This window comes from Fukomys damarensis, unplaced genomic scaffold (assembly GCF_012274545.1).
Source record: "Fukomys damarensis isolate Sample0158 unplaced genomic scaffold, DMR_v1.0_HiC HiC_scaffold_12, whole genome shotgun sequence".
Lineage (NCBI taxonomy): Eukaryota > Metazoa > Chordata > Mammalia > Rodentia > Bathyergidae > Fukomys > Fukomys damarensis.
The window spans coordinates 43,245,689-43,268,000 of NW_022900924.1; the positions used below are offsets into that span (position 1 = coordinate 43,245,689).

Genomic DNA, 22,312 nt, shown 5'->3' on the forward strand with positions numbered 1-22,312 from the left:
GTAGGGAGCATGCCCATTCCTGCCCCCAGCAGTTACTGAATTAAAATTCACTATAGCTGGGAAGGGGTGAAGGGAGAGCAGGGATAAGGGGAAAAAATGAGAACCAAGACCTGTCATGTAAAGGTACAAGATCCCAATGATGAATGTAACTGTCCTGTATACCTACAATGTACTGATAAACTCAGAGAAAAAAAAAATCACGATAGCTGCATAGGTGTCCCCCACTGGCATGAATATAGTTAACTACTTGGTGATTTAATACGAACAGACAGAAGGAGAGGTAAGAGAAAAGCAAGAGGTCAAATTAGACTGGTAAACCTTATAAGTTAATTTGCAACTCTGTTCCACCTAAAATACAACTTTGCTAAGGGTCTTCTATTGTGTCTATGAAGAGCAGCTCCACTCTAGGGTAAAAAGAACTCAGGGATGAAAAGATCTAGCTTTTTGCTCCAGTTCTGTCACTAATTCTACCTTTTACTGTAGGGCAGTCTTCACTTAGGTTTCTATGGACCTTTTTTTTTTTTCATATATACAATAAAGAGACTACAAAGTAGATAATCTCGAAAATGAATCTCATACAGTTATCATATCCTAAAATTTTAAACATTTAGATTTATTAGTACTTATTAATTATAAGCTTCAAAAGTTGGAAACATTATGTATATCTTCCATTTTAGTGAGGGACTGAGCACAGGGACTCGCACCCGAGCCACACCCAGCCCACTACACATATTTCCATCTCTATGTACACAGGATGGGCATTGACCAATGTGACCAGACCCGAGAGAGGAACTGAATCCTGAACATGTGTCATTTGTGCGTAGGACCTTCTGGCCTCCAATGGGCTGTTATCACATCGAATGTGAACCCTGAAATGTCTGCCGGCATTCTGCAATCTCACCTGACCACCACACCGCTTTATATGCACAGCCTCTGCTCTTTCTCTTCACTCTGCTCTGCCCCCATTAGCCAGCCAATTACTCAAAGATCACCCTCCAGTCAGAAGAGCTACCAGCCACGCATGCTATTGCCAAACACTTCTGCAAAAGGAAAGTATTCCCAGGCCAGGGATTTTAACTCAGTTCCATCACTTGCCTTGCAAGTGCAGGGACCGGGGTTCGATCCCTGGTACCACCAAAAAAAAAAAAAAAAAAAAAAAAAAAAAAAAAAAAAAAAAAAAAAAAAAAAAAAGAAAGAAAGAAAGAAAGAAAGAAAGAAAAAAAAGGAAAGTATTCTCTCGGAACTAGCCTCTTTGCCTTTTTTCTTTTCTTTTTTGGTACTGGGGATTGACCTCAGGATCTTGTGCTGCTGAGGCACAGGCACAGTGCCATGAACTAAATCCCTGCCCCACGCCTCTTTTTCTGAGGACCCCCAAGCCATAATGCACATAGCCAAGACACAGGCGGAGGGGCTTGGGAATCCCTGGCCTGACACAGTCCAGCATCATTTTTATTTGCATTTTACTACTCCTTAGCCGTAACAGCTGCAACAAACATACTTAAGAAACAATCTAAAAGTAATCACAAATATATTGTATATGTATATTAGAAATGTATACATTTGTGGCTACAACAGCCTCTTATTCCCTAAGGTTTGCCCTGCTTTGCATTTACAGGGTAGAGAGACTATTTACCATAGTATTCAAAGAGCTGAAAAAGGATTGAAAAAGAGAGAATTGGCTAATTTACAGAAAAAAAAACCCAGCTGTCTAAAGGACTTTCATATTCATAAAAAGTGTTCATGGGAGTTTCTATTTTGGTGATCCTTAAGACCAACTACTCCAAATGGGAAGCGTATCCAGAATACATATTAATAATTTATGTGGTCAAAACTATTAATTAATAAGGACATACATTAAGCATACAAATTTTAAACTATGAGCACTGAAAATAAACCAAGTCTTTACAGTGAAGGTACAATGAAGTCATGCATGTCTTCCATCTGGGGACACTCTTGTGCTCTGCCAATCAGCATCATGGTGCCGAAGGGGGGCAATTCAGGTGGCTACAGAAACTTTCACAGATTGATTGATAAATTATTTGAATCTTCATAAAAGCAGACAAGATCATGAGGCTGCAGGTGTAGCTCAGAGGGTAGAATTGCTTGCCTAGCTTGTGTGAGGCCCTGAATTCAATGCCAACACCTCAAATAAATACCCGATGAGCCAGATCATAACCAGCTAGACTAGCGTCTTACTGTTTCTGCTCCACTATAGGTCACAGCTGTGATGACAGCGCAGGGAACCAGTGTATAATGATGAAGGGAAAAGCTTTCTAGAGTACAGTCCCCCTCCCAAACAGTACCAGGTCAAACACAACTAACTTTGATATGCCTTTCAGAGTAAGCTGACGAAGTAGAGAAAGAGCAGGCATATACCTGATAACTACAACGGAATGTAAAACTATAGTCAGACAACAAAATAATGCAGCGGGTATTTACTTACAAGGAGTTCCTCTGCTGGCTTCTTCCAGAGTTACCCTGACGTAGGGCTTACTAAAGTCCACTTCGATTTCATCAGAAAAAGGAGCTGGCTCCTGTAAGCCCTTAAGAAGAAAAAGGTGAAGGAATAAAAAGTTAAATTCAATGGTACACATGAAATATTAAAACATGGCAGCTTTAAAGGAAAATCAGTTATTCAACATCCTGTGACTAAAATTCCTCCTCAAATTTTATAACATGAAGAGGAAAGAAAAAAAAATACAGTACTCCAAGCCAGGTATGGGGGCTCATGCTAAAGCAGGACTGTGAGTTCAAGACCAACCTGGGCAATACAGTGATCTCAAGGCTGGAGTACAGCCCAATGTAAAGGTCCTGGGTTCAACCCCTGGTCACACATACACACACACACACACATCATTTCAAAATGATAAGTGAAAGGTGTAACCTTTTTCAAAATGAGTAAACCATGGCATAGAAAAATACATGTTTTAGCTAGGTATGGTGGCACCTGCCTACACCCCCAGAAGATGGGGAAGATGAAGCAGAAGAATTCCAAGTGAGCCCAGCATGGGCAACTTAGCGAGAGACCCTATCTCAAAGTAGATGGGGCTGGGGATGTGGCTCAGTGTGAAGACCCTGAGTTCAATGGGGAGGGGGGCCTGAAAGACAAGGAAATAGATTAATCATGCTTCCTCATTAGACACGTGTGACCACAAGGAGATGAGAAAACAGAGAGGCGCCTAGACAAGATGGAGGAATCAACTGGAAGTTTTTTACAGTTGAGATCTGAGCATGTCCAAAAGGTGGAGGAAAAGAAGCCAAAGTGATTGAAAATCCTAGAGAAGGAAAAATAGGTAACTCAGAAGCAAGAGTCCAGATAAAAGGTAGGGAATGGACTCGAGAGAAGGTGGGGTACTGTTTGTCCAAGAAACAAGGATTCCAGTTTTGTAAAAGCAGAAGAAAGGAAAGGTAATAAAGGGATAAAGTTGGATAAAGAGGAGGGAAGAGGTCGAAACTCGGATCTGAGGCCCTCATCTTTCATAGCACTGTTTTAGTGGGGTGTGAATTTCAGTTTAGGGAGGTTGGTACGAGAATAAAATCTTAAAGAAAGTCATAAAGATAAATCTCCTAGGGTGTGAGCAAATGATCAATGTAACTACTGGACACTACATCTGGTCTAGATCAAGCGAGAAACTGTAGAAGAGCCAGAAAAATGAACGGAAACAGCAAAGCATTTAGGGTTAGGGCCTGGTGAATGGAAGAAGGAGGCAGAGATGCAGACATTTCCCCAGAGAAGATCTACAAATGGCCAGCAAGGGCCTAACAGGGTGCCCAACACGAGTCACCAGGGAACCATCAGCTGGCGTTTCCCACCCACAAGGTTGGCTGTACAGAAGCGAGCAAAAGACCTGGCAAGATGTGAGAAGTTGGACCCTTCATATGTTGCTATGACAAATGTAAGATGGTGCACGGTGTTGGAAAGCAGGTCCTTGGGATGTTTAACCCAGGACTGCTGTATGACCCAGAAACTGTACCCTAGGTATACACCCAAGAAAACCGAAAATGTGTATTTTGTGGAAAGCAACTTATGCACGGAAAGTATTCATAGCAGCATTATTCACAAGAGACAAAAAGTGGCAACAACCCAGACGTCTTCAGCTACTGAACGGATAAACAAAATGCTATGCCCACACGTGGGACATCATTCCCCTCAGAAAAGGCAGAAAGTACTGGCACAAGCTATCACCCAGACCTTTAAGAAGGACCTTAAAAAAAAAAGCATAAAATAAAGCCTGGGGTGTGACTCAGTGATAGAGTACTTGTCTGACATGCATGAGCCCCTAGGTTCAATCCCCAGTAGCACAAATAAAAGAAAACGAGAGAAAAAGTGCTAACCAAAAGCAGCCAGACCAGAGGCACAAAAGGTCCCCACAGCTACACTTCCATTCTGAGACATTCAGGGAAGGCAGATCCAGGGAGAGTGGAAACAAGTGGCTGCCAGGTGGTGGCATGGGGCGTAACAGTGCAATACTGGGGATTGTTTTTTAAGGCAATGAAATGTTTTAAAGTTAGATAATCATGCTGGTTGAAAGGCAGTGTCTAGAAACCACTGGATTATATACTTCAAAAACAGTAAAATGACCAGATGTGGTAGCACACACTTGTAATCCCAACACTGGGAGACTGAGGCAGGAGGATTTCTTCAAGTTCAAGTCCAGCCTGGCCTACATACAGAGTTCAGGGCCAACTACATATTGAGATCCTATTTTTCAAAATTTAAAAAGCCCACAAAATAGTTAAAATGGTGAAATTTTATCTCAATTTAAAAAGCTGTTTTAAGGCGGGCATGGTGGTGCATGCCTGTAATCCCAGCACTTGGGAGGCTGAGGCAGGAGGATCACTGTGAGTTCGAGACCTCCTGGGCTACAAAGTGAGTTCCAGGTCAGTTTCAACTACATAGTGAGACCCTGTCTCAAAAAAAATAAATAAATAAAATAAAAGCTGTTTTAAGCATCCTGTTTTATGGTCTAAAAACAGAAGACAAAGTCAGGGATAGTACCCCATTCCTATAATCCCAGCAATTAGGGAGGCTGAGGCATGAAGATTTCAAATTCAAGCCTAGCCTGAACAACTTTGTGAGACCCTGTCTCATAATAAAAATAAAAAAGATGCTGGGGGGTATAACTAAGTAGATGAATACCTACTTGGTTGGATCTCTGGGACTGTAAATAATAATAATAATGATAATTTTTTAAATAAAAACTTTTAAATATTAAAAACTAAAAAATAAAATTAAAATGAAGATAATTTCCTGCCCCACAAATTTACTATGAAAATTATACAAAATAATATTTGCAAAGTAACTAGCACAATATAAGCAGGCAGTCAAATTTAACATAGATTTCAGCACATTAACAAAATTAGCTCAATTGTATTCATATAAGAAGTTATCTTCTAAATACTACATAAAATTTCAAAATCTATGTACCTACAAATTTTAACTAGCTGCAGGGGCAGCGGGGGGAACACACACCTGTAACCCCAGCACCTGGGAAGCTGAGGCAGGAGGATCACCGCGAGTCTGAGGCCAGCCTGGGCTACATAGTGAGTTCAAAGCCAGCCTGAACTACATACATAGCAAGACTCTGTGTCAAAAAACAAAAGTAGAGCCAGGGATTTAACTCAGAGGCAATGTACCTGCCTTGCAGGAGCAAGGTCCTGGACTTTATCCCCAATACCAAAAAAAACAAAAAAACAAAAAACAAAAGCAAAACCAAAACTTTATAAACTAATAATAATAATCAGCTTTACTCAAATTATGAGCACTCTGGTATACTACTTCTGTAACAATTTTTCTCACGTTTGTACACATTAAGTCATCATTTCTAAATCCAAGAAAAGAAAAGGGTTTCCATTATTCATATTAACAGTTATGCAAACACAAGTAACGTGAACCTAGAGCTGGATACTTTCTACTACTCTTTCCGTTCTCCAAGGATTCTTGAATATTTTTTAGCGAAAAGTTTCTAAGGGTCACAAAGAGACACTCCCTTTCACCCAAACATTCTGCACAAGCAGTAACAGGTCCTCCTCCTCCTCCAGTCCAAATTCCTTCAGTGATAACAGGAAAAAAGCTACAGAGTCAAGAGGAGTACTGCAAACTGTGGTATCAGAAAGAGGGGATGAGGACAGCAGAAAATTCCATTCCTTTTGAGTGTCTGTTTTTAAAAAATAGCCAGGCACATGGAATACACCTGGAATCCCAGCTCTCTGGGGGGCTGAGGCAGGAGGGTCAAAGTTTGAACATAGCCTGAATAACTCAGCAAGCCCCTGCCTCAAAATAATAAATAAAAAGGGCTGTGGAAATGGCTCAATATGATGGTGCTGGGCTTGATCCCCAGTACTACCAAAAAAAGCTAAAGAAAAACAATAATTCTCCAACTGCTATCGCCATTTCAGTAAGTATAAACAGGGCTGGGGATTCAGCTCAGTGCCATGCCTGCCTCACAAGTGCAAGATCCTGAGTTCAATCCTGGGACTGGAAAAAAAAAATGTATATGTGTATGTGCATATATATATATATATATATATATACATACATACATACATACATACAATTAGCGTATCCATACAAGTACTATACTGGTGTTGCATAAGCCTTTTAAAGTGACCTTGCTCTAAATTAAGCTTTCTCCTCCTATTTCTTCCTCCTCTGTTCTATTTCAGTGAGAAGCATCCTGCACACCTCAGGCTGACACTTAGGAGACACGTGTGACACTTAGGGTGTCCATCCCAATAATCACCAAGAATTGTCCAGTTTACCTCTTAGAGCCTCTACGATTTCTATCACAGTTGAAGTCCCCATTATCTCCAACCTGGGTCATGACATCAACAAGTCTCTCTGGCTCTTGACTGTCCTGTTTATCCAATTGTTCTGAAGCAATCAGGGCGATTGCTAAATTGCAAACTGGACCCATCACCTATAGGACAAGCTCAAACTCCTAAGCACAACACACAAGATTCTTCCCCACTGGGCCATTTTCCTCATCTATAGATCCTTATTCTGAACTCGAAGGCCAACCAATATTGTTTTTTGTTGATCTTTTTTTGGTACCAGGAATCGAACTCAGGACCTTGTGCTCGCCAGGCAGTTGCGGGACTACTGACCCAGCCCCAGCAATATTATTTGTCATCTGTGGAACATAATACTATTTCACACTTCTGAACTTGTACTCCATCTTTTGGGTCCACTTTTTGACTTATTTATCCTTCAAAGTTCAGCTCAAAGATAATCTCTATGAAGCTGTTCCAAAATCACTCTCACCAGCCAGGTGTGGTGGTACACGCCTCTTATCTCAGTCCTCGGGAGGCTGAGGCAGGAGGGTTGCCACAAGTTCAAGGCCAGCCTCAGACAGGTAGTGAGTTCAAAGCCAGCCTGCACTACAAAGTGAGACCTTGACTTAAAGCAAAAATAAACAAAAGCCGACTGCCTCCATCCCCTGGTCCAAGTCAATCTCTTGTTTCTCTAGATAGCCATGGTACTTTTAATTCCCTTTTATTTGGCACTTTTCACACAACACATTATTTGTAGCTGTCTTTTCCCCATATTTGTCCATGAGCTTGAAAGCAAGGCCATTTTTTCATCTTTACAACTCCAACACATGTTGGCTGAATTTCTCAGCTGGGACCCCACTTAGCCATCATCAGAACTGTGGACAGTTTTCCTCACAGTTCGGGCACTTTGTGACTTGTTTACACAAATGTAAATGTTAAAATAGACTAAATGTCTTACTTTTTGTAAATATTTTTACGACACTTTGCAGCATGGAGATCAAACCTAGAGCCCAGAGCATGATAGGCAAGCGCTGTGTCATGGAACCCCATCCCCAGGCTTTGGGCCCTCCCGATTGTGCCTTTAAACAGTTATCAGTATCCTCTTTCCGTACACTTAAGAGACAAATGACATGAAGCTCTTACTTTTCTGCTTGCTCAATTCTTTTCTCTCTCTTCTGTCCATTTCAGCCTGATCCGCCACCCCTGCTACCTGCCCCACGGCATGGAAAGCGCTCTTCTGAAGGGCCTCGCTCATCTTTACAGCCCAGCACCTCCTGCCATGCTGGCACATGACAAGTGTACAATAGAACCTTGTTGACTCTGCCCAACAGCAGCTTACAAATGAAGTCATAAAATGGAGTGTGAGATGTACGAAGGGTACTATTTGGCAATGAAAAGAAATGCCGCAGTGATACATGCTATACCACAGATGAATCTTGAAAACATGCTGCGTGAAAGCAGCCAGCCACAAAAGCCCACACACTGTGTGGTATGATTTGTACACAGATATGGGAAGGTGGGTGCTTTCAGGAAGCTGGGGAGGTAGAGGGGAAACAGATAGTGATTGCTCACAGGTACAGGGCTTCCTTTGGGGTGATAAAAGTTCTCTAAAATCAGTTATGGCCAGGAGTGGTGGTGCACGCCTGTGATCTTAGCACTCGGAAGGCCGAGGCAGGAGGACTGCTATGGGTTTGAGACCAGCCTGGGCTACACAGTGAGTTTAAGTCCAGCTTGAACCATATAGTGAGACCCTGTCTCTGAAGATAATAAATAAATAAATAAATAAAATTATTTAGGGTGATGGCTCTGCAAATCTGTGAACATGGGGGCCGGGGAAGTAGCTCAGTCTTGCCACATCTGCCTGGCAAGCGTGAGGTCCTGAGTTCGATCCCCAGTAGCAGAAAAAACCAAAAAACCAAATCTGTTAACATTCTAAAATCCACTAAGTTCCTGGGTTGCTAAGGTAGATAATACAATATGTCAATTATACTTCAACAAAGCTATTAGAAAAGAAGTAAAGTATCTTGTTTACTTTTGCTACCCAGTTTAAAAAGATTCAGAGATAGAAAGTACAGGTGTATAGTGGAGATGGCAGATGAGTTTATTTAGGAGGTCCTCGGTCCAGCCTGTTGAGTGAGTGAGTTTTTTACCATTAGCTCCTGCTAAAAAGCCAGTGTATACCAGGGAGGAATGTGGATGAGGTAGCAAGGTCTGGACCTCATTTCACATGAATACATGAAGCAAAATAACTTAATCTCTGATATCCACTGTGCTGTTCCTGGGTATAATGACTGGCTGGGATACCCCTTGGTTACATCTTGTCTTTACTCGAAATGATTTTGCTCAATTAGTGTCCATCACCAGCTCTTCAATCTGAATTCTTCAGAAGACTTTCAGAAGTCAACCCTGTCCTGTTGACTGCTAGGCCGTTCTCCGAGTTCGCTTGCTGTGGGGTACAGAATGATGGCCCCAAAAGATGTCTGCACCCTGTTCCTGGGAACCTGAGTGTACATGGCCTTCCAAGGCGAGAGGGGCTCTCGCAGATGTGGCCAGATTAAGGCTTCCAAGGCAGGAGGACTCTGCCAGGTGACCTGGGTGTGCCCAGTGTAATCATAAGCGGCCTAGTAAGTAATGAGAGGAGGTGGAACAGTCAACATCAGAAAACAGCCAGAATGGTGCATCTGCCATGGACACCATGCGCTGGGCACTGTGGACAGTTTCTAGAAGCTGGAAAAGACCAGGAACTAGATTCTCCCTTAGGACCTCCAGCCCAGTCAACATGTTTGATTTTAGTTCTCTGAGCCCCACTTCTGACTTCTGACCTCCACAACTATAAGAGAATACATTTGTGCTATCTGCAGTCATTTGTTACAGCAGCAATGGGAAATGAATACACTCATCTTTATCACCATCATCACTGTTGCACCTGAAGGTAGATGCCTTCTGTCTGTGGAGCTGCTGTTACTGCTCAGGATAAAATACTAATATGAAACAATTCTGTTTGAGATGGGGTTTCACTGTGTATCCAAGCTGGCCTTGAACTCACTATGTAGCCCAGGCTGGCTTTGAACTGGTGGTGATCCCTTCTACCTCAGCCTTCCAAGTACTGGGATTACAGGCATCCACCACCATGCCTGGCTGGTTTTGGTTTTTGAGATAGGGTCTCACTACATAGTTCAGGCTGGCCTTGAACTCTTGACATCCTCCTGACTCAGCTTCCTGAGTGCTGGGATTACAGGTCTGCCCCGCCATATTCAGTTTGATATGTTTATTAGAGAAAGCTTTAAAAGAGGGATCAATGTGAGACAGGCTAGGCAGTTTGGAATGAGGTCTTTTATCTAAGGCTTGGCAGTAGTTAGGAAGTATAAGAATACTGTTGCAGAGATAAAGGTGCATAAAGTATTGGGAAGGGTTCCCGTCTATGATACAGCCAGTAATAGAAGGGAGAAATAATATGCTGAGAAAAGGCAGTGAGACAAAACCCAGATACCGTGAGACGGTAAGAAGAGCAATCACTGCCTTAGGCCCCATTTCTGTTGCTTTTTAGTATGAATTTAGTTGCTCTGCCCACAGCTTCCAAATTTTCCTAATATTCTTTTTCTCATTCCAGTGTTGAGCTCCTATACCTGGGCTGGAGCGATAACCTGGTAAAAAGATGGTCTTTCCCAAAACTTTAAAACACACTCACTCTTCACACTTACTATTCATTTTCTCCACCTTTTTTGTTTGTTTGTTTTGGGTACCAGGGATCAGACTGAGGACCTTGTGATTACAAGGCAGGCCCAGTGCCTCTGAGCTAAATCCCTGCCCACACCCCCTTTATTAGACAGGGTCTCGCTTTGTAGTTCAAGCTGGCCCTGAACTCACTGTGTAGCAGGCTGGCTTCAAAGTGGTAATTCTCCTGCTTCAGCCTCCTGGTGCTGGGAGTACAGATGTGCGCCCCCACACCTGGCATCTGCCCACTATTTAAGAAGACTGGTAACACCTGTTACACCCGTTTCTCCCCTCCCTTCCCAGGTTAAGGCTGCGAGAAGAAATCCCATCTCTCCTCACCACTGCGCAGCGCTGTACTTTGGAGGGAATTCCGTCTTCCTCTGTCGCCCCATTCGGTCCCAGGGCCTCTTTCCTCCTCTTCCTTGAGTTGACTCTGGCTGAGCTCTGTGCATCCATCTTCTCTTAACTGCTTAGAGAAAGTGGGGTTTTCGAGACATGAGTACATTCAGCAAAACCTCAATTCCACAGCTCACATTTCACTGAGATGAGCCAATGGCATGTGGCAACAACAAAGCCTCCCGAAACACAGGGTCTTGCAGCAACACTGAAATGCCTCTGTGCGGAACAGAGGCCACCATTAACCACCGATCTCAGAAGTTTTTCCTCCTAATGCTGCAGCTGACACAATGCTGCTTTCATACCTTGACCATATGCAAAAGATCAAAATAAGCTGGTTGAGAAAACAGCTACTACTAGGTTGAGGATCCTTATCTGAAATACTTGGAACCAGAAGTGTCCGATTTGGGTCTTCTGGATTTTGGAATATTTGCAACTTTACCAGTTGAGCATCCTCAGGAAAATTTGAAATCCAAATTGCTCTGGAATCTGAAGCTTCCTGGGGTTAGGGATGTTCCACCTGACAGGCTTTACCACTGCCCTCGGGTGCAAGGCAATGCAGAAGATACGACTAGAACAGAGGATGGTTTTATAACCAGATGGCTTTTACCAAAATCTGGTCTAACAAAAGCAGGATTTCTTAACTCTGAATGTCCTCCAGATTTCAAAGACCACTTCACCACAGTTAACTATACAGGGAAACTGTTGACTGGCATAGTGCATCTTGTAAATAACTTGCCCTTCCTTCTTCAATACCTATCTCTCCCCACCTCCTCTTTCATAGTCTTGGCACCTCAAGCTTGTCTAGAGTTCTCAGCTTTTAAAACCTCCACCTAGGCTTCTCTTTCCCTCAAGAAAAACTCATTTCTACTATCTCACTTAGCAGACAGCTTCTAGCAATTAGCTTTCAAAGGAAAGTTGGGAACATCTGATCTGGTTTAGATGCTGTGCTACCTCTCCAACCCCTGCAGGAATATTTGGGTTTTTTTTTTAGGTAATAAAATTTGCACAGGTTTTTGTTTTTTGTTGTGCCACCACACCCAGCTTAATTTCTTGACAATGAAGGACTATTAGGCATCAGCCAGAAATTGAGAATAGAAGAAGCTCCAGGAGTAACTATAATCTCTGCCTAAAATAATGGTGCAGTGAACAATCCTCAAAGCAAAAGTGGGAAACAAATGCTGGACAGAAAGAAAGCTTTCCACACAGCCTCACTGCCTCGAAGCCCTCTTGAAGGAGACAATCTTCTATACAACTGCACTGTGCTCCACTTTCTTTCCTCCAGTTAAAGACAATGTGGCAAAAGGACAAAATATATGAGAAACCTGACCTGAATCTTGGAGACACCCCATGAGTCATGGCTAAGTATTAGGCTGACATTAAAAAAAAAAAAAAATCCAGTCTAAAGTGAAACATGGACACCACCCAGAAACTTCTTTTCATTCCAAAGGTGAATGAATACAGAAGACAGAAGACATTTAACATTCAGTTCCCCCAGTGGTGAGGATCACAGCTTTTCTTCACTACTGTTATTATTCTTGCAAAACATCCAGAGGCCAGGCCTTGAGGTCACTGGTCTGAGAGGCCAACTAAGTGTCTAATGGGTCTCACTAGTGACCAGCTCTGGTCTGTGTATTCATGGGGCTCTGCTGTATGTAAGTAGCTGCTCGATTCTTCTCAGGACAAGAGGACAAAACCCACTGTGAGAAAAGTACAACTTGGCATCAAGCATATCAGTCCTATCAGGCAGCCAGTAGCACGAGCACTCACTGTGCAGTGACTATCTCATCATTTTAAAGTACAAACTGAACCCGGAGGACCTCACCCAGGTGAAACAAGCCTCACACAGAGAGACAAATACTGCATGATCTCACTCCCACGTGAAATCTATAAAAGTGACCATAATAAATAATGCACTGTAGGACCAGGGATTTAGCTCAGTGGTGCTGTACCTGCCTTGAAAGCACAAGGTCCTGAGTTTGATCCTGGAGCCCCCACCCCCACCAAATGCACTGTATATTTCAAAATTGCTGATAAAGTATATTTTAAATACTTCTACCACCAAAAAAGTATGAGGTGACAGATTTGTTAATTTATTGGATTTAATCATTCCACAATTCAAACATATATTAAAACATACACAGTGTAATTCATAAATGTATACAATTATTTGCCAATTTAAAATAAAATAAAATCCAAGTGAAAACTATTTTTTCAGAGAGCTTATAATCAAGGTGAGGAACTACATGTAGAGCCCCACCTTAAAAATGTTTCTTATAAAATTACTCTTTAGATTTCCAAACCCTTCGGTGAAAGCTTGTAGTGGAACAAGATATTTACACAGTCTCAAAGTACCCAAAGATTACTTATTAATTACAAGGAGAAAAGAGTTAGCTTGTTAGGAGGGGAAAAAAATCTTAGAAAATGTCTTAGTCACTTTCTAATCACTGAAACACTGTACCTGACACCTGCAACTTAAAGGCAGAGAGGTTATTTTGGCTCACAGTTTGGTTGCTCCAGGGCAGGATGGCATGGCATAAGGGAATGGTGGAGAAAAACTGTATACCTCATGGCAGCCAGGAAGCAGCCAGATAAGGGAGGAGCTGGAAATGGAGATAACTCCTGCCAGGCTGTGCCTCCAGTGACCAGACCACACCTCCTAACAGCAAGTCGGCTATAAGCCCCCATAGTCCAATCAGCCCAGAAGCCCATGTATGGAGCACATGAAGCTGGGGGCGGGGACTAGATTTAAATCCGAACAGCAAAATCACCAATAACGCCCCCTGAGGTGCGGCACTGAGGATATATTACCTGCCAAAAATGTGTAACTGCACCGATTTGCAAAGAAAAAAGCAAACAAACCCCAATTACAGGTGCCTGTAGGCTCCAAAAAGTCAGTCATGAAAAACAGTGAAAGGCTGAGAGACTGTTCCGGGTCACAAGACAGTAAAGGGATGGTAATTTATGTAATATTTAATTCTGGTTTGGGGAGAAATTATAATAAATGTTATTAGGACACCAGCAAAAGTTGAATATGGGCTGTGTATCCGATCGTAACATGCATTACTGTTAAACTTCCTGAATTTGATAGCTACACCATTATGCAAAGACTGACCTTATTTTTAGGAGATACATACTGAATTTAAGTATCTTGGGATACAGGGTCATAAGCTATATATACTTTACCCTAGGTGAAAGAGGGAAGGAGGAGAGAGATGAAGAAAACATTACATATAAAAGAAGGTAAAGCAAGCGAGGAACTGTATTATGCTCAGAAGTAGCTCACTTGCCAATTGTGCATGAGGCCCTGTGCTCAGCACTGGAAAGAAAAGAGAAAAAGAAAAGGCAAATATGGCAAAATGTTACCAGTATATTAATCTAGGGGAAGCAAAAGGGATATATTCTTGCAACTTTTCTACAGGCTTTTCCTTTTTTATTCAAAATAGTTTAATTTTGAACTACTCTGAAATAATTTCCTGAACAGACAGGCCCTTCATATGAGATTCTTTCGGGGTCCTCAGAATCTGACTCAGTCTCCTTAATTCTTTGAATCAGTGTACACACTACATATGTTCCAAGAAGTAAGATGATTAATAGCAAGAGTTATAATACTATAATTCTTTCTTTTCTTTTGTTTTTTGAGACAGTCTTGCTGTATAGTTCAGGCTGACTTGAACTATGTAGCCCAGGCTAGCCTTGAACTCATGGCAATCCTCCTGCCTCAGTCTGGGATTACAGGCATGTGCCACGACACCAGGCAATGCCATCTCTCTCTCTCTCTTTTTAAATATTTACGGTATGCTGAGGTCTGCGCTATTCCTTTTATATACATGACCTTTTTTTTTTTTTTTTTTTTTTTTTTACATGAGCTATCTATTCATTTATTTATTTTTTCGTGGTACCAGGGATCAAACTCGGGCCCTTGCGCTTGCGAGGCAGGTGGCAGAACCACTGAGCCAAATCCCCGGCCCTATACATGACCTTCTTAACCCTTCTAATCTGAGAAGATATCATTAATACAATTTATAAACAAGAAAAATAAGAATCAGAGGGTTAAGCAACCTCCCCAAGAGATCATAAAGCTCTTGAGAAAGCCAGGCTTTAAATTCAGCCTTAATTCTAAAGTACTCACCACTACTATTCTTTCTTTTTTTTTTTCAATATTACTGTTCTTTGCTGTCTCTCAGAGGCCCAAGATTTCTAAAAAGGGGCTCTCATCATTACTGCCGCTTCCTTCTATCAAGAGCATTCTTTCCAGAGCAGGAGGTTTTTGCAGGTTTAGGCCAGGCCTAACTAAATAGTGGAACAAAAGTTCATGGCTATTAAAAGTGAAAACATCCAACAGCCAACCAGGAAAAAACAAAAACAAAACCCATGGATGTGGCCACTGACCTGATTCAGAGACTACCAACCAGGCAGCTCTACAGGTCTGCCTCCTGGGCAGTTTTGTTAAGATTTCCTGATAGACTTTCAACTTGAGCAATAAAGACTTCTTTTAACTATGCTCCTCCCTCTTCTACATTACAAATAGGTTATATTTTAAAGGCACCTATAGGTTTTCATTCATAAAAGAGTTTTAAGAATGCTATAATAAATCAAGGGGCAAATTTTTTCCTCCCCTCCCCACTGGGGATTGAATCAAGAGCCTTCACACTGAACTATATCTACAGCCTTTAAAAATTTTTTATTTTTGAGACGGATCTCACTAAGTTGTTGAAGTGCCCAGGCTGGGCTGTTATAATCCTCCTGCCTCAGCCTCTCAGAATGCTGGGATTATAAGCATGTACCACCACACTTAGTTTGATAAATATCATATTTTAACCAATTATTTCCCATAACTTCAAATTAAAATCCCTCGTGTGAGCCAGGCATGGTAGCTCATGTCTGTAATTCCAGAACTTGGAGGGCTGAAGAAGGCAGACTGCCTCAAGTTTGAGGCCAGCTTGGGCTACACAGTGAGTCAAGGCCAGCCTGGAATACACAGACAGACCCTGTCTCAAAAGCCAAACAAACAAAACAAAACAATCCCTCACCCTAAACAGAAACATACTTATACCCAATGACACATTTAAAGGAACTTCTTGGAAGTACTTATCTGCTTGGGGGGGGATTTAGGTTACATTTTTACAGTTTTATTGAAGTATAACTGGCATGCAATAAACTATACATTATTTAAAGTGTTTGTGCATTCTTTCATATTTATATACCTGCAGTCATCAAAATTAAGATAACGAACCACGTGAAGGAACCCTCATGCCACTGTGTCATCCTTTTCTCCCTCCCCCCTCAACTCTGCTTAGCTTTTTGTTTTACACTGTGGTAAAACATGAGACATAAACTTTGCTTTGTTTTTAAACTGCTCACTTCTTCAAGCACTGCACTGCTCTGTCATCGACTCATTTTAGCCAGCCAGCTACCCAGTCGGTATCATCACATTAGAAAGAAACAAAGGCTCTCTACTCCAGATTAAAGCCTGCCAGTGTCTGTCAAAGACACTTTAAAGTCAAGCAATAGGTAAGGCCTCTAGATCCTGTGACATTGCTTCTAGCCCACTAAACTGAGAAAAACAACACAAAGAATACAACTGAATGGCTGCTATCAAGACATCAACCAATAACAAATGCTGGAGGGGATGTGGGGAAAAGGAACCCTTCTCCCTTGTTGGTGGGAGTGCAGGCTGGTGCAACCACTGTGGAAATCAGTGTGGAGATTTCTCAAAAAACTAAAACTAGAAGTTCCATTTGACCCAGCTATTCCCCTTCTTGATATCTTCCTGAAAGAATTAAAAGCATCATACTACAGGTGGTTGGGCGTGGTGGCGCACGCCTGTAATCCCAGCACTTGGGAGGCTGAGGCAGGAGGATCGCTGTGAGTTTGAGACCAGCCTGGGCTACACAGTGAGTTCCAGGTCAGTCTCAACTACATAGTAAGACCCTGTCTCAAAAATTCCCCCCACAAAAAAAGCATCATACCACAGCGACATATGCCCACCCCCGTTTATAGTGGCACAGTTTGTAATAGCTAAAACTTGGAAACTGTGCAACTAACTGCCCATCAACCGACAAATGGATAAAGATGTGGGTTTTTTTAAAAATACAATGGACTACAACTCTGCCATAAAGAAGGATGAGCTTCAGATATTTATAGCTAGCTAGATGGACCTTGAGACCATACTCTTCATTGAAATACAAACATTAGACACATATGTGTTTAAATGCCACATTGCTTCTCTAGTGTGAGAAACTGAAAGTGGAAAGAAATAAGGTCTAAAATGTATAATAGACATTGGGAAATGGGAAGAAAATGTTCAAATGGGAAGGGGAGCAAGGGAGGAGGGAGGAAGAAAGGAAGGAAGGGATAAGAAGAAAAGTGAAAGGTCCTGAGTTCCATCCCTGGTACCAAAAAAAAGTGAAAATAGATGGGAAAAAGGCAAACAAAGCTTTTGTGCACAGGGAGGGAGGGGGCTTGCCACGAGGGGAGCATGGGAAAAAGAGGCGGGATGTATCATGTGCAGGTGCAAATTCCCTGAGTGTTATCATTATGCATGCCTGAAATGTACCAATAAATGTTTTGCTATATATATTTTTTAAAAGAATATAATTGAAAACATTTTAAAATATCACAGTGGGGCCAGGCATGGTAGCCCACGCCTGTAATCCCAGCACTCAGGAGGCTGAGGCAGGAGTATCGCTGTGAGTTTGAGACCAGCCTGGGCTACATAGTGAGTTCCAGGGCAGTCTCAACTACATAGTGAGACCCTGTCTCAAAAACAAACAAACAAACGTGTGTGTGTGTGTGTGTGTGTGTGTGTGTGTGTGTGTGTGTATGTATCTCACCGTGGGGCAAGGGAAAGAATGACTATTCAAGGCTAAAGTAAAATTCATGGCTGGGAATGGTGGCTCACACCTGTAATCCCAGCACTCGGGAGGCTGAGGCAGAATGATCTGCACAAGTTTGAGGCCAGCCTGGGGTACACAGTGAGTTTGAGGCCAGCCTGAACTATATAGTGAGACCTTTTTTCCAAAAAGCCATAAAAATTTCTTTCAAAAAGTAAAATTCACAGAGAAAAATTCAAGGCAGCATTATTATTCTTAACACGTTACAACCCCCCATTAAATAACTAATATTTACCCAAATTTCAATTGAATATGTGCATTCTTGAACAAAATCTCTCTATATTTTATATAAACACCTCTAACTTTTTATTTTCCTTTGGTACCAGGGATTGAACTCAGGACCTTGCACTTGCGAGGCAGGTGGTGGAACCGCTGAGCTAAATCCCCAGCCCTAATCAATTATAACTTAATAACAGAGGCAGAGGGTATTTCTCAGCAATTTGCTTCAATCTGAGAAATTAGAAATCTTTCATCTTAAACTGTCAGCACATTGCAGTGATTAAGATGTTGGGCCCTGGGCCAGGCTCAGTGGTTCTGCTGCCTGCCTTGCAGGCTCTCAAGGACCCGAGTTCGATCCCTGGTACAAAAAAACAAAAAACAAAAACAAAAACACCCCAAGAAGTTGGGTCCTAACCAGGTGTGGTGGCACACGCCTATAACCCCAGCACTCAGGAGACTGAGGCAGGAGAATTGCCGTACATTTGAGACCAGCCTGGGCTACACACTGAGTTACATAGAAGGACCCTGTCTCATCCCCCCAAAAAAGTTGGGCCCTGCAATCAGATTACTTAAATATAAATCATATCTCTACTACTTAGTATTTGCACAGATTCTTTAATCTCCATGCCTCAGTTATGTCATCAGTCAAATAAGATCTAGCTGCCCAGGGAAAGCCTCAGCCCACTCCTGGCACATAGTATGTGCTCATGAGGATTAGCTATTGCTATTATTTAGTTGCAGAGGCTGTAGTCATCTCCCTGCTTACCTTCTGTGCAGCCCTTGTACTCAAGGGAACTTTAAGTTCTCCCCTGTGAGTACTACATTGGCTTGTTTTTCATTACAATAATGAAATATTAAGACAGGCTACTTTATAAAGCAAAAGACTTCTTCAGGTCAAGTTTTGGAGGCTGAAAGTCCAAGATCCAGTAGCCCCATCTGTTCAACCTGGCATAAAGGTGGGAGCGCATGAAGAGGAAGGGAGTTCCAGCGTCACTCAAAAGGCAAAGTCTCATCCGAAGCTCATGACCCTTTCCAGTTTGCACCCTGGAAAATTAAAAACAACTCATACAAGACACAGTGGTGGGTCACAGAGAAGATAAATATGCCTACTCCAGATGGGAGCTAGAAGGAAGTGGAGAGGAGTAACAGGCCCACAGCAAAACCAAAACCCAGCAGGGCAGACGTGGCATCTGGATCCCAAGGCCAACATCCTGTGCACACTCTGGCAAAGGGGGCTGGGCGGCCCCACCCTTGTTATTTGCAGGCCACATGGCTACTCCTTGGGGTTGGTTCTGCGCACTGCCCGAGGCTTTCCGGCAGGCACCACTTACTGCTGGTGGTTGTGCCTTTCTGGAGGCCCCACTGCAGCTCCCCTGGCTGCACCAGGCACTGTTCCACAGGGGGCTCTGCAGATGCCCCATCCTGTGGCAAACTGCCTCCCAGCTTCCCTTTCAACGCAGGTTCAAGCCCTTGCATTCCTACACTCTGCAAGCTCAGCTCAGACATGAAGGTACCAGCTGTGCCTGACCCTGGTAGAACCACAGCTGCAGCCACAAAAGGTGCAGGCAGGCAAACGAATTCCAAGGCCCCTGCTGAATCTGTATGTTCTGAAGTCTCTGGGCTGATCCTGGAAGAACAGCGTCACAGACTGCTGAGACACCCCCAGGCCTCCTTCCAGTTGCAAGCCAGTGTCAATCTCTTCAGCAAGCAGCTTCTCTGCATCCTTGCATCCTCTTTCTTTGCTCCTTTCCTGAACAGGCTGCACAGTGTATTCTGCAAATCTTCCCACTTGGCTTCCTTTTCCTCTCAAAGCTAACCACATCTAAATAAAAGTGGCCAATAACACCCATGCTGCAGCCCGAGTGCTTTGTTTTAAATCTCTTCCACCATAAATTAGTCCATCATTCGGAATTTTGATCCTCCATGAAGTCCGAGGACACAGACACAACACAGCGAAGTTCCCTGTATCAAGTGCAGCCATCGATCCAACTTCGAATTGATCCTCATCTCCTCTGAGCCATAGTTCCGTCTCCTGAGCCCTCAGAACTGCCGCAAGGTGCCACTTACCACACTCTGTCTTTCTAGCCCGTCCCTCCAAACTCACAGCCTATGCTCAGGACAGTTCTAAAGCTGCCTCCACATTTTCAGTTATAGTTTCAGGAACAACCGTACTCCTTGGTACCAATGTTCTGCATCAGTCCATTTTGTGTTATTATAATGAAACAGCTGAGTACAGATAATTGTATAAAGAAAAGAGGCTAGGGCCCAGGATTTAGTTCAGTGCACCATGCCTGCCTTGCAAGTGCAAGGTCCTGAGTTCAATCCCCAGTGCCAAAGGTAAAAATAAAAAGAAAGAAAAGAGGCTTCCAGTTCATAGTTCAGAGACTCAGTTCGAGACCAGCCTGAGCTACATAGCGAGTTCCACGTCAGTCTCAACTACATAGTGAGACCCTGTCTCAAAAATAAAAAATAAAAAAATAAAAAAAAATAAATAAATACATAGTTCAGAGACTTGAGGCCCATCTTGCTAGTAGAGTCCTGAGACAGTGGTGTGTGTGTGTGTGTGTGTGTGTGTGTGTATACACATGGGGATGTATGTACAGGTTCTAGTCTCTCTTCTTATAAAGCCAGCAGTATTCAATCATGGGGATGGCCACCCGAATGAGTTTATTTAATCCTAAACCCCTACCTCTAAATGACACAGATTGTTTCTATCCCTGATACCTCAGAATGGGGACTGAATTTCCATACGTGGACCGTTGAGGGGCGTACTCAAACAGTGTCAAACTATATCAAGTACTTCTATAAAAAAACACTGAATGGAAAACTGTTGTGAAACATGCTCCATCTCCTCCATCCCTTCCTCTATCCCACTTAAAGAGTCACTGTTTCAGCCAGGTCTGGTGGCACAGGCCATAATCTCAGCATTCTGAGAGGCTGAAGTAGGAGGATCTCGAGCTTCAGCTCAGCCTAGGCAACTTTGCAGTCTAGTGAGACCATCTCAAAATGAAAAATAAAAAGTGGGCTGAAGATGTAGCTCAGTGAGTAGCTGGATTCAATCTCTAGTACCAAAAATAAATGTATAAGTAAATAAAAGAATCACCGTTTTTTTAATAACAACTGTATGCCAAAGTACTTTAAAATTATTAAAGCTTTCAGCTGGGGAGAGTGACAGAGCGGCACACACCTGTAATTCCAGCACTCTGGGAGGCTGAAGCAGGAGTAATAAAAGTTTGAGCACAGTCTGGACAACTGTTATGGCTTGTGTTTAAGATGTACCCCTAAAACTTCATATGGTCATAGGTATGATCCAGAGGTGGCTGGATCTAGAGTGTGTGACACTGGAATTGATTTGTGGTTCAATGCTAGGATTAAGGGCACTAGGATTAAGGCTGTGAGTTCTACCCACCCTAAGTAGCCTGGATAAGATATAAGGGAGAGAAAGAGCTGTGGTTGTCCCTTGTTGCTTTGCTGCCTTCTGCCTGCCATGAGCTGTTTCTCCTCTGCAATGCCAGTCTGCCATGGTACCCTGCCTTAAAGCCAGCCAGTTATGGACTGAAACCTCTACAAACTGTGAGCTAAATAAACCTTTCCTCCTTTAACTTTAGGTGTCTAGTATTTTGTCTCAGCAAAAAGACAAGTATCTAAGACAGCAACTTAGCAATTTAGTGAGATTCTCTCTCTAAAAGAAAAAAAATTAAAAGGCTGGAATGTAGCTCAGTGCAAAGGCACTGGGTTCAATCCCCTGTACAACTATATATAAACTATATATTATACATACACACACACACACATGTGTGTGTGTTAAGCTTTCAACGTTGATATAGGTGTATCTGGAGGGGGGTACTGGGAATAGAACTCAGGACCCTTGCACTTGCCAGACAGGCATGGTGCCATTGAGCTAAATGCCTAGGTAGTTGTATTATTTTTGTCACTATTTTACAGATTAAGAAACTGAGGCACAAAAGATAAGGTCACTCAGCTAGCAAATGGTCAAGACAGGAATCAAATTTAGTCAGTGCACTTCAGTAAACACTAATATATCATTACAATACAACACCATAATAAAATGGTATTCGAGAAGGTACCCGATAGTACTCTAAATATGTGCAGATGTGTCACCTTGGATAGGGCAGAGACTGACTCTGTGAACGTCCAGGCACAGAAAAGGGATTGCTGGTTGATACAGAGCCCAAGATTTTAACTAAGAGAACCCTTTTCAGGAATGAGAGTCATCTGAGAGGGGCTGAGTAGCCCTGAGGTTTTCACTAGAGATAGCCCTGTGCTACAGAAAAAGCTCAAGAGAGTAAGAG

At 42.6% G+C, this 22,312-nt stretch overlaps 1 protein-coding gene across 6 annotated transcripts in view; it reads right to left on the minus strand.

The window, feature by feature from the left end:
- The window catches only part of Pcyt1a (phosphate cytidylyltransferase 1, choline, alpha), a 49,263-nt gene that overhangs the window by 11,676 nt on the left and 15,275 nt on the right, over positions 1-22,312 (minus strand). For all 6 annotated transcript variants that reach the window (XM_010624014.3, XM_010624013.3, XM_010624009.3 and 3 more), the window contains 2 exons: positions 10,828-10,954; positions 2,444-2,543 (listed from right to left, as the gene is read on the minus strand). In XM_010624014.3, coding sequence (XP_010622316.1) covers positions 2,444-2,543; positions 10,828-10,944 — 217 coding nt within the window. In that variant the 5' untranslated portion in view covers positions 10,945-10,954. The remainder of the gene's footprint in view (positions 1-2,443; positions 2,544-10,827; positions 10,955-22,312) is intronic.